Below are 17610 nucleotides of genomic sequence, written 5' to 3' on the forward strand. Positions count from 1 at the left end.
CAGGCACCCCAGAAAGATCCGGGTCTTGGTGAGCCAATGCTGGCTGAGGAACAAAACATGACTGGTAACAGCCCTGGCCCCATGACAAAACTTGACCCTTTACCCAATCAAAATTGGGATTATGTCTGGTTAACCAGGGGTGCCCGAGGATAGCCAAATGGGACATGGCGGGAAAAACATGAAAACTAATACTCTCAGTATGACTATCAGGAAACGTGACTGTTACTGATTGAGTGCGGTGGGTAATTCGGCCCAGAGGATTGCCATCAACCGCTTTCACCTCGAGGGGACGTTGTAACCGGAGCTGGCTCAGGCCCAGACTCCTGACGAGAGAGAGGTTCATGAGGTTAGCATCAGAGCCAGAGTCTATGAAAATTGGCACCACCATGGAAGCAGTGTTCGAGTGAAAACTAACTTTAACTTCATAGTGAGCAGGGTTATGAATAACAGTGTTCTGGCTCACCCTTACAGCAGTCTTGAGTCCGTACTTGGAGGTCTTGATATGGCAGTCTGCGACCTGATGTCCCAGGAGACCGCAGTAAAAGCAGCGCCCGTCCCTCTGCCGGCGAAGGCGCTCCTCATGGGGGAGACGGGTGTTACCCAGCTGCATGGGTTCCTCCATGTTGTCGGCTGGGGGAGCGAAGGATGTGGAAAGTGGGCGAAGTCGATTAGGCCGGTCAGGCGAAGCACCTCTCCCACTCTGGTGAGGCGGAGCGCGCACAGGAAGGCGACCCCGGTCCTGATCTCGTTCCGTGAGCCTCTTGTCGATCTTGATGGCGACGGCGATGAGCGAATCCAAATCCTCTGGTAAGTCCATGGAGACCAGATGATCCTTAATGTTTCCGGACAGCCCCTGAAAAAATGCATCGGCTAACGCAGCAGCATTCCATTCACTCTCAGCAGCAAGAGTACGAAAGTCTATGGCATAATCTGTGACCTTACGTTTGCCTTGCCTCAGTTTGATGATTGCTCGGGCAGCCTCTCGGCCAGGTGAAGTGTGTTGAAAGATCTGTGTCAGCGCCCTGGTGAAGTCCGCGAGTGAGGCACATGACATGGCACGGCGGCTCCATTCAGCAGTAGCCCAGGCTTCAGCGCGTCCAGACAGGTGGGAGATGATGAAAGCGATCTTGGAGCGCTCAGTAGGAAAGGCCGCAGCCTGCAGTTCAAAATGGAGTTCACACTGTGTGAGAAATGGCTTGACATCACCTGAGTCTCCTGAGAATCTCTGAGGCCGAGACAACTGGGGACATGGTGCTGCAGCTGCATCAGGTGGTGGAGCGGCAGCAGCCAGGATGGGCGGTGGTTCCGGCCCAACATTTGGCGCAGCTACAGGGAGGGTTGCGTTGTCAAATCTCTCCAGAAGCAAATTAACCTGCCCGCCCAGAGATTGCATCATTGAGTCCTGCCGTGTGGCCAGGTCTCTCAGACTCGAGCACAGGGTAGCAAGCTGTTGCTCCTGCTGAGCTAGCTTCTGGCCCTGAGCTCTAAGGGCATTACGAACCTGATCTGTGTCGGCTGTGTCCGTCATGGCCAGTTCGTTCTGTCATGAACTAAGAGCGCAGAACTGGAGGACACAAATGCTCAACACAGCAGGTTCAGGCAAGAAAGGCAGGTTTATTACCAGGCAGGGTTCGGTACACGGGTAGGCAGTCAGGTAGGCAGAAGTTTCCAAATCGAGAGGCAAAAGGCAGGTCAAAGGGGCAAGCAGGGTCATACACGAAAACAGGCTATGGCTTGGTCTATGATAAGAGCTGGGACGAGGACTGTGAGGTACAACGAACTGGCAACTAGACTGTGAGACACACAAGGTAAAGTACAAGAGGTAATGAGGGAAGATGGGAAACAGGTGGGGAGAGCAATCAGGGAGCAGGTGTGACAGGACGGGGGAAGGGCGTGCAGGAAGTAAATCTAGAACAGAGACAGAGGGTTAGTGATTTCAAAATAAAACAGGAAAGACAAGACATAAACATGAAATGTGCAATAGCAAACAGAAACTTGACAGACATGACAAGTTTTCCTTTAAAATGTTGAACTGCTCCTTTAAGTATGATGTTGATGACATCACAGTAGCTTAGCTTTCAGACCAGGTTAAGCAGCCTAACGCCTGATTTCCACCGGGGCCGTCAGCGCCGCGGAACGTCAGCGCCGTGGTTTTGCTCCGTCCTCTGCCCGGCGTCAGTCCCCACTGGACGCGTTACGGCGGCGCGGTGCTGCCTTGCGAGCCAGCCGTATTCACATGAGAATACGGACCGTACGTACGCGAGATCGTTGCTCTTTACAGTGCAGAGCGGTTGATATCAACAAAGTGGCGACAGCTTTTGATGTCGCCACATCAAATGTGCATGTTGTGTTTTATTTTGAAAGGGGGCGGAAGTGTTTTACTTTGACACTGTGTCTGACTTCCTGTCTGGTGCGATCGGCTCTGTTGAGCTTGACGCGATTTAGCAACGGGAGCGTCAAAACGGGATAGTGCTGCGGCGCGGAGAGGAGAGCCGCGGCCTGGAGCGCTGCTGAGACGCGGCGCGGTGCTTCTGATTAGAGTGGCAGCGATCGGCAGCGATCGGCAGCGGTGACCGCCACGCTGACGCTCCGCGGCGCTCCGCGGCGCTGACGGCCCGGGGGAAATCAGGCTTAAGGAGCAAGACAGGTTTTTGACGATACCTCAGAGCGAATCTAAGTAAAGTTTTCTTTTGAACGGAGTTAGAGTTACTGCCTTGGAAGATTATTTTTGTGTCAAGCTCGTTGCCAAGGAGACTGATTAATAATAATAATAGTAGTGGTGAAGCAGAGTCGGCTGAGGAAGAAAGAACTCAGCTCCAAAGATCAATAATATGAAGTCTAGAAACTGAAACTGAGCTCAGATCAGTGGTTTTCCTCTCCGTCATCTCCTCCTGCCCCCCCCCTGTGTGCTGCTGCCCCCCCCCCCCTGTGTGCTGCTGCCCCCCCCCTCGTGCCCCCCCCCCCCGTGTGCTGCTAGTCTAAACATGCAGCTCCTTGTTTGGTCGTGTTCCTGCAGTTTCCTGTTGTTGCTCTTTAATTTGTTGACTTTAGGTGGTGGGGGGTCGACCCCCCCTCACTGAAACAGAAAGAATCAAAAAGAAAAATAACACCAGTAACATGATCCTGACTGACCCCCCCCAACACACACACACACACACACACACACACACACACACACACACACACACACACACACACACACACACAGCAGAGGAAGCTCCGACAGACAGAGAGCTCTGTGTGTGTTGGGGGGGGGGGGGGGGGGGGGTTGTGACGTCATGACACGTCGGAGCAGCTGACTGTTGGAGGCGGAGTCTCCTCACGGAGCCCTGGTTCCCATGACGACTAAACACCAGCCCACTCCCTGAGGGTCACCTGGTCACCTGGTCACCTGGTCAGAGGTCGGAGGTCGGAGCACCTGAGGCTCAGAACGTCTTCACTGAAGCCGATCCATTCCATCATTTTCACTAAGTTTGTTCCTTTGCGCCGACGTTTCAGGAGAAGTGAAGCTGAGTGAAGCTGAGTCTCCTGAAGCTGCAGCTGCTGAGTTGTAGCTTCACCATTCATTGTGTATGTGCTGCGCGGTGCAGACGAGCCTCTGCTCAGTCGGGACTCGTCGGCCGTCGGGAGAGTAGACTCGACAGGTACTCTGATTGGCTGTGTGCTAGCTATGGTGATTCTGATTGGCGGTGCCCTAAGCGAATCAGTGCGGTGTGTGGGAGGGACGGAAGTGACCACAGTAAACAAACGGTGTCCTAGCCTGTCCTACAGTAAAAATGGTATACAAAATAAAAAGATCAAATCAAAAATATTTTGATTTGATTTGATCAAATCAAAATAAAAAGAGGAGTAAAGCAATATATTAAGCGGCAATATATATATATTTAAGCATCAAAGATGTTCAATCAAACCCACATAGTTTGAAACAACGTCCAAAACACACACAGCCAGTGTCACAACTAAGCATATAAAGTCCGCTAGCTTAATGCTAACGTATAATGTAAAACACCATAGACGGGCTAACAGAAATCCACAGTCTGTGGAAGCCGCGACCGGGGACCATGGCAACGGCTGTCACCGCGGCAGCAGCCGCTCTACTCAGCTGATCTGCCGGGGCCGAGCTCCGTCCTCATCCCGGGGGATCCCACACACTTTTAGAGGTTTACCGGTTGGTAAATTGTTTTTAGGAGATACTGTTGGTCTCATTGATGAAATTTAAAGCAGTACTAAAGAACTTTCATGTTGAAAAGGGGGTGGAGTCAGTCAGAGGTCAAAGGTCAAAGGTCAGAGGTGAGTCATTCTCCAAACCTGGAGTCATCAATAACTCGTGTCTCTGTGTGTGTGTGTGTGTGTGTGTGTGTGTGTGTGTGTGTGTGTGTGTGTGTGTGTGTGTGTGTGTGTGTGTGTGTGTGTGTGTGTAGGAATGTGTGTGCGTACGTCCGTAACAGGACTGTGTTGGTGACAGAGAAGTGCGGCACCAAGAGGTTTTCCATCAGGACTCGGAGCCCCTGCAGCGGCGCCCGCTCCGACTGCTACGTCGTCCTGTGAGTCGCCGCCGCCGCTCACTTCACTTCCTGTGTGTCAACAGGAAGCTCACCTGGCGCCTGACTCTGTGTGTGTGTGTGTGTGTGTGTGTGTGTGTGTGTGTGTGTGTGTGTAGGTACCGGCTGGCCACGCAGCCGCTCTACACTCAGACCCAGAAGGTCGTGACGTCGCTGGAGTGGAGCTGCTGCGCCGGACGCACGGGGAACAACTGTGAGCTCGCAGGTGAGTCGTCACCATGGTAACGCAGCAGACAGCAACATGACGGTGATGAGGATGAAGATGAGGATGAGGATGAGGATGAAGGTGAAGATGAAGACAGTGTGGAGGAGCAGAGCAGGCTGAGGTCAGGTAGAGAGAGAGAGAGCGCTGACTCCACTTCCTGTTTCCTGAGTGGGCGTCGGCCTGAGAAAACAAACACATCGCTGGAAAGAACCAGAATTAGACCTTTGACCTTTAGAGTGAACAAAGACACACACACACACACACACACACACACACACACACACACACACACACACACACACACACACACACACACACAGCCCGCTCCCACCACACCTCTGATTGAACAGACTTCCTGTCCGTGATGACATCATCAGCACAACAATGGGAAGCTGAGCGATGACTCATCACAGGACGGTCACGTGACCCTGTGATGTCACTACAGAGCTCCTCCCCCTTTTAGTTTCCCCAAAGACGGTTTATAAACCCCGCCCCCCCATGATGTCATCAGCTTCCTGTATGATGTCACTAGGCTTCTGCTCGGCCACGCCCCTTTAGGGAGACCAGAGGCAGCATAGAGTGTATTGACTCCAATGGGACAATTTAACGTGAACACAGATTATGGTCTGTCCTTTCTCCCCACAGTCACTGAAGTAAATGTTGGACTCATTTGTCACAAGCCACATCTCTTCTGAACAGTTTGACACCAACATGTAAAACTTTCAGACGGACACATCAGGAGAAAATCCACTTTGTTCCAGACCTGTCTCTGTCTCTACGACACACAGATCTATGTAGATGTATCTGTGTAGATATTTAATGTTATCATAAGAAAATATAAATATCTCACTTTCATCTACCTACAAATTGTATCCACCACTTTCCGGAGAATGACGCTGGGTGTCGCCATGACACTCCATTCCACCGTGACTGTATTGTTGATAGCATAGACTGGTTGATAGACATTGGCCGTGATGACTTTATTTATAATCATCACCTAATTTTAATGAGAACAATACGGACGAGGTTTTAGCTTTATGTCACATTTTCACGTCACTATATCACCGTTGTGACTACTCTGATGAAGTCTATAAAACTAATTGTTGAACAAACATTTTAGATTAGCTGGGCTAACCGTTAGCTGTTAGCCGTTAGCTGTGTCAATAAACAATAACTCAATAAACGGCCCATGAAAAAAATATTTTCTCCAGTGGATATCCTAGTTCCAACATGACTGAGCTAACTGGAGTAGTTTCATGTTGTGTCCCACAACGGGAGGGTTTTAACAGCTGACGTCCTGCTGTTAGCTTAGCTGCTGCTGTTAGCTGTCAGCAGCAGCTAAGCTAACAACTATGACAACCATGACTAATTACAAAAACGTGCACACAGAAATAGTAATGTTTGTTCAATAATTCATTTTATAGACTTAACAATCATCAGATTTAGTCAAAACAGTGTTGGCAGCCCGGAGCCCCCACATTTGGTACCTACACCGGTGGCTAACGCTGTTAGCCGCTCGCTAGAACTGGTGGCTAACGCTACCAGTTAGCCGCTCGCTAGAATGCTACTAAAACCGACTTCCGTTGTGGTGTGACGCAATGGATCATGAGAAAATAAAGTGGTGGATAAATCCACACACACGTTCACAGACGAGGTGTGGGGGCGGTTGGCCACGCCCCTTTAGAGAGACAGGAAGTGAAACTGTGAGCAGCCTCTCATGGGGGGGGTCTTGGTAAATCTTTGGTTTCCCATCAGCCACCTCTGTCTCTCTAACTCTGTGTTGTCATGGCGACCTGTGTGTCTCAGATCAGACGTGGCTCCAGGACCATCAGGCTGACCAGGACCCGGACCAGGACCAGGACCAGGACCAGGACCAGGACCAGGACCAGGTCTGGAGCCGGAGCCTCGTCAGTCAGCCGCTGCACCTCCAGCAGAGCCCCCCCTGGGAGCCCGGCCCCACCCCCGACCCCCAGCAGGAGGAGGAGGAGGAGGAGGAGGAGCTCCTTACAGGTGAGCCAGGACCAGGACCTTCAGTTTCCATGGCAACAAGTACAGAACCTGTGTGTGTGTGTGTGTGTGTGTGTCCATGACATCTCCATAATGTACAGACTGAAGAAAGGCAGGATTTCCTATGGAGGAACACACACACACACACACACACACACACACACACACACACACACACTCGTCCTCCCCCAGGTTTCCCACAGTGCTCCGTTCCCTCTGACCTTTGACCTACTGACAGGTCATCATGACCTCATGATGACATCATCGCTACAGGAAAGTTCTGCTGTGTATTTATGGACTGAGGACCATCGCGCACACACACACACACACACACACACACACACACACACACACACACACACACACACACACACACACACACACACACACACACACACACACACACACACACACACCTCCTGTGTTATCGGAGCTTGTTCGGTTTGATCCAGTCTGGAAACTGAGCCGGTTCCATTTTAGACCAGAACAACAGTGAGTCATCAGTGTGTGTGTGTGTGTGTGTGTGTGTGTGTGTGTGTGTGTGTGTGTGTGTGAGAAGAGAGACACTTAAACAGATATTGTGTAGGAGTTACTCCCGTCTAATGTTGAAGTTGTGTTCAAACAAATTCTGCACTCAAGGCTTTAAAAGTCTGTGTTTACTGCGACTAAAAGTCAATGGGTGTAAAGGTTGTGACTAAAAGTCAATGGGTAGGCTTTAAAAGTCTACGTTTACTGTGACTAAAAGTCAATGGGTAGGCTTTAAAAGTCTACGTTTACTGCGACTAAAAGTCAATGGGTAGGCTTTAAAAGTCTACGTTTACTGTGACTAAAAGTCAATGGGTAGGGTTTAAAAGACTACGTTTACTGTGACTAAAAGCCGGTGGGTAGGCTTTAAAAGTCTAAGGCCCAATTCCGATTCTATTTTTCATCCCTACCCCTACCCCTAGCCCTACCCCTAGCCCTTACCCTTGCCCTTGAAACGGAGCTACAAGGAGTAGGGAACCCCTACGAATTGGGACACCACTTCAACAATCACATGCGTCATCAGTCGTCTCTGCTGGCTTTCACATAAGCAGACGTGACGAGCTTTTGCCACAAATCCTCTATTCAGAACCACGTTAACTTAATAAAATAAAATAAAATTGAATGAAGAATGATCGGTTCATTGTAAAACATTTATTTATTGATGTAAATGTACACACACACACACACACACACACACACACACACACACACACACACACACACACACACACACACACACACACACACACACACACACACACACACACACACACCTCCTGTGTTATCGGAGCTTGTTCGGTTTGATCCAGTCTGGAAACTGAGCCGGTTCCATTTTAGACCAGAACAACAGTGAGTCATCAGTGTGTGTGTGTGTGTGTGTGTGTGTGTGTGTGTGTGTGTGTGTGTGTGTGTGTGTGTGTGTGTGTGTGTGTGTGTGAGAAGAGAGACACTTAAACAGATATTGTGTAGGAGTTACTCCCGTCTAATGTTGAAGTTGTGTTCAAACAAATTCTGCACTCAAGGCTTTAAAAGTCTGTGTTTACTGCGACTAAAAGTCAATGGGTGTAAAGGTTGTGACTAAAAGTCAATGGGTAGGCTTTAAAAGTCTACGTTTACTGTGACTAAAAGTCAATGGGTGTAAAGGTTGTGACTAAAAGTCAATGGGTAGGCTTTAAAAGTCTACGTTTACTGTGACTAAAAGTCAATGGGTAGGCTTTAAAAGTCTACGTTTACTGTGACTAAAAGTCAATGGGTAGGCTTTAAAAGTCTACGTTTACTGTGACTAAAAGTCAATGGGTAGGCTTTAAAAGTCTACGTTTACTGCGACTAAAAGTCAATGGGTAGGCTTTAAAAGTCTATGTTTACTGTGACTAAAAGTCAATGGGTAGGCTTTAAAAGTCTACGTTTACTGTGACTAAAAGTCAATGGGTGTAAAGGTTGTGACTAAAAGTCAATGGGTAGGCTTTAAAAGTCTACGTTTACTGTGACTAAAAGTCAATGGGTAGGGTTTAAAAGACTACGTTTACTGTGACTAAAAGCCGGTGGGTAGGCTTTAAAAGTCTAAGGCCCAATTCCGATTCTATTTTTCATCCCTACCCCTACCCCTAGCCCTACCCCTAGCCCTTACCCTTGCCCTTGAAACGGAGCTACAAGGAGTAGGGAACCCCTACGAATTGGGACACCACTTCAACAATCACATGCGTCATCAGTCGTCTCTGCTGGCTTTCACATAAGCAGACGTGACGAGCTTTTGCCACAAATCCTCTATTCAGAACCACGTTAACTTAATAAAATAAAATAAAATTGAATGAAGAATGATCGGTTCATTGTAAAACATTTATTTATTGATGTAAATGTAGTGATTTCTGTATAGGCTACAGAGCCCCCAGGCAGTGCTGCTTCTGTGTCCAAAAGACATGAAGCTTCACTTTTAATTCAAACAAATGAATGCGACAATTGTTACATTTCATCAATGAGACGAGCATTTATCTCCTAAAAAGAACATAACTACGCGGCGGTAAACCTTTAAAACCCTGCGGGTAAGTTAATTAGCGGTAGTCTTTTCTACCGGGACGAGGTCGGGAGGTTGGCCGGCTGACGAGCTCTCCGGGCGGGGTGCTGTCTCCGTGACGAGCCGCTGATCTGCTCCACCGTGGAGTTTCACTTCTCCGAAAAACATCGGAGCAAACGTCTAAACAGCCTCATGTGGATAAACCGACCGCACATTGGGGATCTAAACAGCTACTTTCTCGCATGAAAAAATATAAAAACAAAACAAAAACAAAACTTAACAAAATGACGTAATAACAGTGCTACAGTGAGAAATAAATCAGCTGCTGGTTGCCGCAAGATGCATTCTGGGAAACTTGCCATAGCCCTCGGTCCGTAGTGTGCCCCTGAAAAATCTCCGTTTCGAGGGCGAGATAGCCCTACCACTTCCCCCTAACCCTCGTCTGAACCAGAATTGGGACACCCCCACCACTTCACGTGAACGCGCAAAACGAAGGGTTAGGGCCAAGGGCTAGGGCTAAGGGGAGAATCGGAATTCGGCCTAAGTTTACTGTGACTAAAAGTCAATGGGTAGGCTTTAAAAGTTGTGACTAAAAGTCAGTGGGTAGGCTTTAAAAGTCTACGTTTACTTGACTGAGAGCCGGTGGGTAGGCTTTAAAAGTCTGCGTTTACTGTGACTCAAAACCAGCGTTAACCACGACTACGAAGGCTACTGAAATTACGTAATTAGTCAGGTTATTGGCAGAGGTCCTATGATGACATATATATTAATGCAGACATTGATTTTGGCCAATAAACAACTTAAAATGTTGTCCCTTTAACTTAACTGCTTCCTGAACCAAAAACCACATTGTAGGCGGTTGTGTGTATGAATGTGTAAATATACACATATTGCTGCTATCTATTGTTTATTGTTTTATTGTTTTGTACGATAACAATTAAGTTCATTCTATTCTTCTTTGTAGATGGCGTCTTCGACCCCCCCAACGTCTCCAACCCACAATCCCTTGGGGAGCTGTCCCTCCCCCACCTGATGGCCCTGGTGCTGTCTCAGCTGCAGCCGACGTTCCACGGCTTCAACCGCTCCCTGGAGCAGCTGAGCCGGCAGGTGGGGGCGCTGAGCCGCGACGTGGCGCTGCTGAAGGAGGAGGGGGGGCGGGGGGCGGGGCCAGAGGCCAGGGGAGCGGAGCTAGAGGCCGGGGGGGCGGAGCTAGACGAGGCGGCAGTCGACGGCGTGGAGGCGAGGCTGGATGAGGTGGTCCAGAGCATCAGGGAGGTCCGGGCTCAGCTGGAGAACAGGCTGGACTCCCAGCATGCACTGCTGCAGCACGACCTGAGCAGCCTGAGGAGCGACGTCGACCGGAGGCTGAGCCGCCACCAGGAGGCGCTGCAGGTGAGGTGCTGCACATGCAGGTGCTGCTGTTGTCACGGTGACTGACAGGCAGAGGCGGGGTCCCAATTTTGATGACTTAAGACTTGCTTGATCAAATCAAAAAAAGACTTGGACTCTACTTGGACTTGATGCCAGAGACTCTACTTGGACTTGATGCCAAAGACTTGAGACTCTACTGAGACTTGATGCCAAAGACTTGAGACTCTTCTTGGACTTGATGCCAAAGACTTGAGACGCTACTTGGACTTGAGATCAAAGACTTGGACGCTACTTGGACTTGAGATCAAAGACTTGAGACTCTATTTGGACTTGATGCCAAAGACTTGAGACTCTACTTGGACTTGATGCCAAAGACTTGGGACTCTACTTGGACTTGAGAGCAAAGACTTGAGACTCAGTTGGACTTGATGCCAAAGACTTGAGACTCTACTTGGACTTGAGATAAAAGACTTGAGACTCTACTTGGACTTTATGCCAAAGACTTGAGACGCTACTTGGACTTGAGATCAAAGACTTGGACTCTACTTGGACTTGATGCCAAAGACTTTGACTCTACTTGGACTTGAGAGCAAAGACTTGAGACTCTACTTGGACTTGATGCCAAAGACTTGAGACTCTACTTGGACTTGATGCCAAAGACTTGGACTCTACTTGGACTTGAGAGAAAAGACTTGAGACTCTACTTGGACTTGATGCCAAAGACTTGAGACTCTACTTGGACTTGAGAGCAAAGACTTGAGACTCTACTTGGACTTGAGAGCAAAGACTTGAGACTCTACTTAGACTTGAGATCAAATACTTGAGACTCTACTTGGACTTAATGCCAAAGACTTGAGACTCTACTGAGACTTGGTGCCAAAGACTTGAGACTCTACTGAGACTTGGTGCCAAAGACTTGAGACTCTACTTGGACTTGATGCACTTGAGACTCTATTTGGACTTGAGAGCAAAGACTTGAGACTCTACTTGGACTTGAGAGCAAAGACTTGAGACTCTACTTGGACTTGATACCAAAGACTTGAGACTCTACTTGGACTTGAGAGCAAAGACTTGAGACTCTACTTGGACTTGAGAGCAAAGACTTGAGACTCTACTGAGACTTGATGCCAAAGACTTGAGACTCTACTTGGACTTGAGATAAAAGACTTGAGACTCTACTTGGACTTGAGATCAAAGACTTGAGACTCTACTTGGACTTGAGAGCAAAGACTTGAGACTCTATTTGGACTTGATGCCAAAGACTTGGACTCTACTTGGACTTGAGAGCAAAGACTTGAGACTCTACTTGGACTTGAGAGCAAAGACTTGAGACTCTACTTGGACTTGATGCACTTGAGACTCTATTTGGACTTGAGAGCAAAGACTTGAGACTCTACTTGGACTTGAGAGCAAAGACTTGAGACTCTACTTGGACTTGATACCAAAGACTTGAGACACTACTGAGACTTGATGCCAAAGACTTGAGACTCTACTTGGACTTGAGATAAAAGACTTGAGACTCTACTTGGACTTGAGATCAAAGACTTGAGACTCTACTTGGACTTGATGCCAAAGACTTGGGACTCTATTTGGACTTGATGCCAAAGACTTGGACTCTACTTGGACTTGAGAGCAAAGACTTGAGACTTTACTTGGACTTGATGCCAAAGACTTGAGACTCTACTTGGACTTGAGAGCAAAGACTTGAGACTCTACTTGGACTTGATGCCAAAGACTTGAGACTCTACTTAGACTTGAGATCAAAGACTTGAGACTCTACTTGGACTTAATGCCAAAGACTTAAGACTCTACTGAGACTTGGTGCCAAAGACTTGAGACTCTACTGAGACTTGGTGCCAAAGACTTGAGACTCTACTTGGACTTGATGCACTTGAGACTCTATTTGGACTAGAGAGCAAAGACTTGAGACTCTACTTGGACTTGAGAGCAAAGACTTGAGACTCTACTTGGACTTGAGAGCAAAGACTTGAGACTCTACTTGGACTTGATACCAAAGATTTGAGACTCTACTGAGACTTGAGATAAAAGACTTGAGACTCTACTTGGACTTGAGAGCAAAGACTTGAGACTCTACTTGGACTTGATGCCAAAGACTTGAGACTCTACTTGGACTTGAGATAAAAGACTTGAGACTCTACTTGGACTTGAGATCAAAGACTTGAGACTCTACTTGGACTTGAGAGCAAAGACTTGAGACTCTATTTGGACTTGATGCCAAAGACTTGAACTCTACTTGGACTTGAGAGCAAAGACTTGAACTCTACTTGGACTTGAGAGCAAAGACTTGAGACTTTACTTGGACTTGATGCCAAAGACTTGAGACTCTACTTGGACTTGATGCCAAAGACTTGAGACTCTACTTGGACTTGAGATAAAAGACTTGAGACTCTACTTGGACTTTATGCCAAAGACTTGAGACGCTACTTGGACTTGAGATCAAAGACTTGGACTCTACTTGGACTTGATGCCAAAGACTTGAGACTCTATTTGGACTTGATGCCAAAGACTTGGCCTCTACTTGGACTTGAGAGCAAAGACTTGAGACTCTACTTGGACTTGATGCCAAAGACTTGAGACTCTACTTGGACTTGAGAGCAAAGACTTGAGACTCTACTTGGACTTGATGCCAAAGACTTGAGACTCTACTTGGACTTGAGAGCAAATACTTGAGACTCTACTGAGACTTGAGAGGAAAGAATTGAGACTCTACTTGGACTTGATGCACTTGAGACTCTATTTGGACTTGAGAGCAAAGACTTGAGACTCTACTTGGACTTGAGAGCAAAGACTTGAGACTCTACTTGGACTTGATACCAAAGACTTGAGACTCTACTGAGACTTGATGCCAAAGACTTGAGACTCTACTTGGACTTGAGATAAAAGACTTGAGACTCTACTTGGACTTGAGAGCAAAGACTTGAGACTCTATTTGGACTTGATGCCAAAGACTTGAACTCTACTTGGACTTGAGAGCAAAGACTTGAGACTTTACTTGGACTTGATGCCAAAGACTTGAGACTCTACTTGGACTTGATGCCAAAGACTTGAGACTCTACTTGGACTTGAGATAAAAGACTTGAGACTCTACTTGGACTTTATGCCAAAGACTTGAGACGCTACTTGGACTTGAGATCAAAGACTTGGACTCTACTTGGACTTGATGCCAAAGACTTGAGACTCTATTTGGACTTGATGCCAAAGACTTGGCCTCTACTTGGACTTGAGAGCAAAGACTTGAGACTCTACTTGGACTTGATGCCAAAGACTTGAGACTCTACTTGGACTTGAGACTCTACTTGGACTTGATGCCAAAGACTTGAGACTCTACTTGGACTTGAGAGCAAATACTTGAGACTCTACTGAGACTTGAGAGGAAAGAATTGAGACTCTACTTGGACTTGATGCACTTGAGACTCTATTTGGACTTGAGAGCAAAGACTTGAGACTCTACTTGGACTTGATGCCAAAGACTTGAGACTCTACTTGGAGTTGAGATCAAAGACTTGAGACTCTACTTGGACTTGAGAGCAAAGACTTGAGACTCTACTTGGACTTGAGATCAAAGACTTGAGACTCTACTTGGACTTGAGATCAAAGACTTGAGACTCTACTTGGACTTGAGATCAAATACTTGAGACTCTACTTGGACTTGAGAGCAAAGACTTGAGACTCTACTTGGACTTGATGCCAAAGACTTGAGACTCTACTTGGACTTGAGATCAAAGACTTGAGACTCTACTTGGACTTGAGAGCAAAGACTTGAGACTCTACTTGGACTTGAGAGCAAAGTCTTGAGACTCTACTGAGACTTGAGATCAAATACTTGAGACTCTACTTGGACTTGAGAGCAAAGACTTGAGACTCTACTTGGACTTGATGCCAAAGACTTGAGACTCTACTGAGACTTGAGAGCAAAGACTTGAGACTCTACTTGGACTTGATGCCAAAGACTTGAGACTCTACTTGGACTTGAGATCAAAGACTTGAGACTCTACTTGGACTTGAGATCAAAGACTTGAGACTCTAGACTCTAATTCTTAGGTGATGAGTCTTATTTCAAGTGGAAAGAGATTAGTTTTGACTAGAAATAAGACAAATATACTTGGAAAGATTTAGATTTTTTGCAGTGAAACTCTTCTGACCTCTGACTTCAGGCCGTCAGCAGGACGCTGTCACAGCTGGACACGACCACGGAGGCTCCTCCCACTCCTCCACCCCCACCGCCCTCGGACCCCTCGGCATTGTGGGAAGCCATCGACCGTCTCGACGACATGGTGGTCAACAACACGGTGAAGGTGAGTCAGTCATTTCCCATCAGGGCGTGTGCAGGCTCTGTCTCCCATGATGCACTGCTCCACCGCTGCAGACCCGGAGACCTGCAGACTCAGACCTCTTGGTTTTTTGCCACAGCGCCACCTGTCTTGTTGCTAATAGATACAGATAATGTATACGAAATATGGACAAGATGGACAGCAGTAGGAACGTGAGTATCGAACATGAATCACATTGTTCGTTTAATGTCATAAGAGTTTTTGTCTAAAATGTATCTGACAGTGTAACAACCGTTTGACCAGAATATGTTTACTACGATAGTCTCATATGCACGTTGTCAGATACAGTAATATAATATATTATATTGATCTTTTTGGAAGCTCGCTTGGCTGGCACATTTTGTTTAAGTTAATGAAACCGAGATACTTTTAATACTGTGTGCTTAAATGAAACAGAAATAAAATGATAGGCTGTGTGTGTGGGCCAACGTGTTCATAAAATATAAAATAAAGTGTCATACTGTTGTGGAAACGTTGAACCACACTGTCAGATACATTTTCAACAAAAACTTTTATGACATTAAACGAACAATGTGATTCACGCTCACGTTCCTACTGCCATCCATATTGTCCATATTTCATATCTGTCTTATCTGTATCCATTAGCAACTAAACCAATAATAACCCCATGCAATAGAACATTTAAAAAGATTTTATTTCATTATAGGCTATTAAAAAATGTTTAAAAGTTTTCCAAGCTTCACAAACAGTTAGATCTTGGTGTTTTGTTTGGATTTTGCTCTGTGAATAAACCATAGTGCAGGTCCAGACTTTGCTGTTGCAATTTTACAGTCGACCACTAGGTGGCGTTTAGGGGTCTGAACGTGCATCTGCAGCCATGTACTGTTGCCACCGCTGAGCAGGTGTTGAAGCTCCGCCCTGTGTGCAGGTGGGGGGTCTGATGGAGGACGTGGCGACGGCGGCCGGCGGGGTGCAGCAGCTGCGGCGGGAGAGCGGGGAGCTGCGGCGGCGGCTGGACGAGACGGCGAGGAAGAGCCAGGTGCTGTTCATGGAGACGGGGCTGGAGGTGGAGGAGGCCAAGGTGGCGGTGCTGCGGCGCGTGGACGAGCTGGCGGGAAACCTGACGCAGTACCACGACCGGCTGCAGGAGACCGAGTCGGACGTGGACTACCTGTTCAACAACCAGAACGTCTCCGCCCAGACGCCCTGCGACTGCCGCGACCTGAAGGCCGCCGTGACGCGGCTGGAGAGGGGCGTGGCCAACGTCACGGCGCTCGCCAACCACAACAGGTTGGCCCTGGACGAGGGCGGCGAGGGGGAGGCGGAGCAGTGGGGCGAGGCGCTGGAGGCGCTGCAGAGACGCCTTCGACAGGTAAAGGCTCGTTTAGGCTCCACGTACGGACGAAAGTGTTCAAACGTTGTTACCGTCACTGCCCATATACTTTAATAGATGAGAGCAGCAAGTGAGGCCACGCCCCCATTCCAGTGAAAACAAACCGCTGGTTTTGATTGGCGGTAAATACAAATCCCGCCGTAGTCCGTCTTGATTTCTCCTATCTAACATTAACCGGCCTGGAAACCTCCTGCAGTAGCTAACGTTCGTCAGGCAGACAGCTATATCTCCTCGTTTTACAGAAAAAATTAAAGATTTAGAGGACGTATGTCCATAAATCCTACCGGAGAATGAGCCCACTCAGCGGCGAGCGGTGCGGTATATAACGCTGAGTGCAGTTAGAGCAGTTACCTCGGGAGCAGGCGGCCAGGGATCGAAACTCGTAACATGAGTAATTTTTTCCCCTTGTATATTAGCCCACACATTAAATTTTAGAATGGACCTTCGGAAAATTTTGGAATAGCGGACTTTCGGAATGGCGGTCGCCCCCTCTGAATGGTTTACCACACAAGCACATGTGGACTAGCCAGTCCCACGGCTTCAGGCCATTTTGTCCATTCTTCGTACGGCTTGAAGCCATAAATCTCTTCTAAATATGATGTTAGGTTTTTTTTTAAGTTGTTGAACGAGCAATATACCACACAACAACTCTTTGGCATTGTGGTTTTTTGTATTAGCGCCTATGGAACACACCGAGGACTTCTCCTTTGTTTTCACCGGCGAGGGGGCGTGGCCTTTTACGTGACGTAGGGTTACTGCTTCTATGTGTCCTTTACGTTGGCATGGATGTTAACCAATTCATCCACCAGGGGGCAGCGCAGAGTCAAACGTTTATGACAACAAACATGGCGACTAAAGGCCCATTTATACTCTACGGTAAAAACGGATACGGAGGTAATTTCATCCGTCAGTGGATCTGTTGCCTCTGAGTTTACGAATCCGGAGCGCTCCGGATGAAACGGAGAAATACCACCGGGAATCAGGGAGGTGGTACAGAGTCAGAAGCAGAGAAAAGTTAGCCTGACGCACCAGACATGAACATGTCTAGTCTGGCAACGAGCGGTAGACCTCGGCTCAATCCAGGGGGCGGGATGAAGGCTGTCTTTCAAACTGCCTCTGCACCAATAGGGTAGCGCTACGACCAATCAGAGCAAAGAGCAGGATGACGTTAGCCTGACAAGCCAATTAAAATGTATGTCGTCATGGCGTTAAGCCGCCCAACG

General features: G+C 47.8%; 1 protein-coding gene across 1 annotated transcript in view; it reads left to right on the top strand.

Moving 5' to 3' along the window:
• The window catches only part of LOC310998568 (multimerin-2-like), a gene marked incomplete at its 5' end in the record, with an annotated part of 29023 nt that overhangs the window by 4211 nt on the left and 7202 nt on the right, over nt 1-17610 (top strand). Inside the window, 6 exon segments of the mRNA XM_083988681.1 lie at nt 4422-4544; nt 4661-4767; nt 6574-6777; nt 10275-10702; nt 14857-14997; nt 15923-16366. Of these exon segments, the coding sequence (XP_083844807.1) occupies nt 4422-4544; nt 4661-4767; nt 6574-6777; nt 10275-10702; nt 14857-14997; nt 15923-16366 (1447 nt within the window).

The sequence above is a fragment of the Trachurus trachurus genome, assembly GCF_905171665.1.
Source record: "Trachurus trachurus genome assembly, chromosome: 15".
Classification (NCBI taxonomy): Eukaryota; Metazoa; Chordata; class Actinopteri; order Carangiformes; family Carangidae; genus Trachurus; species Trachurus trachurus.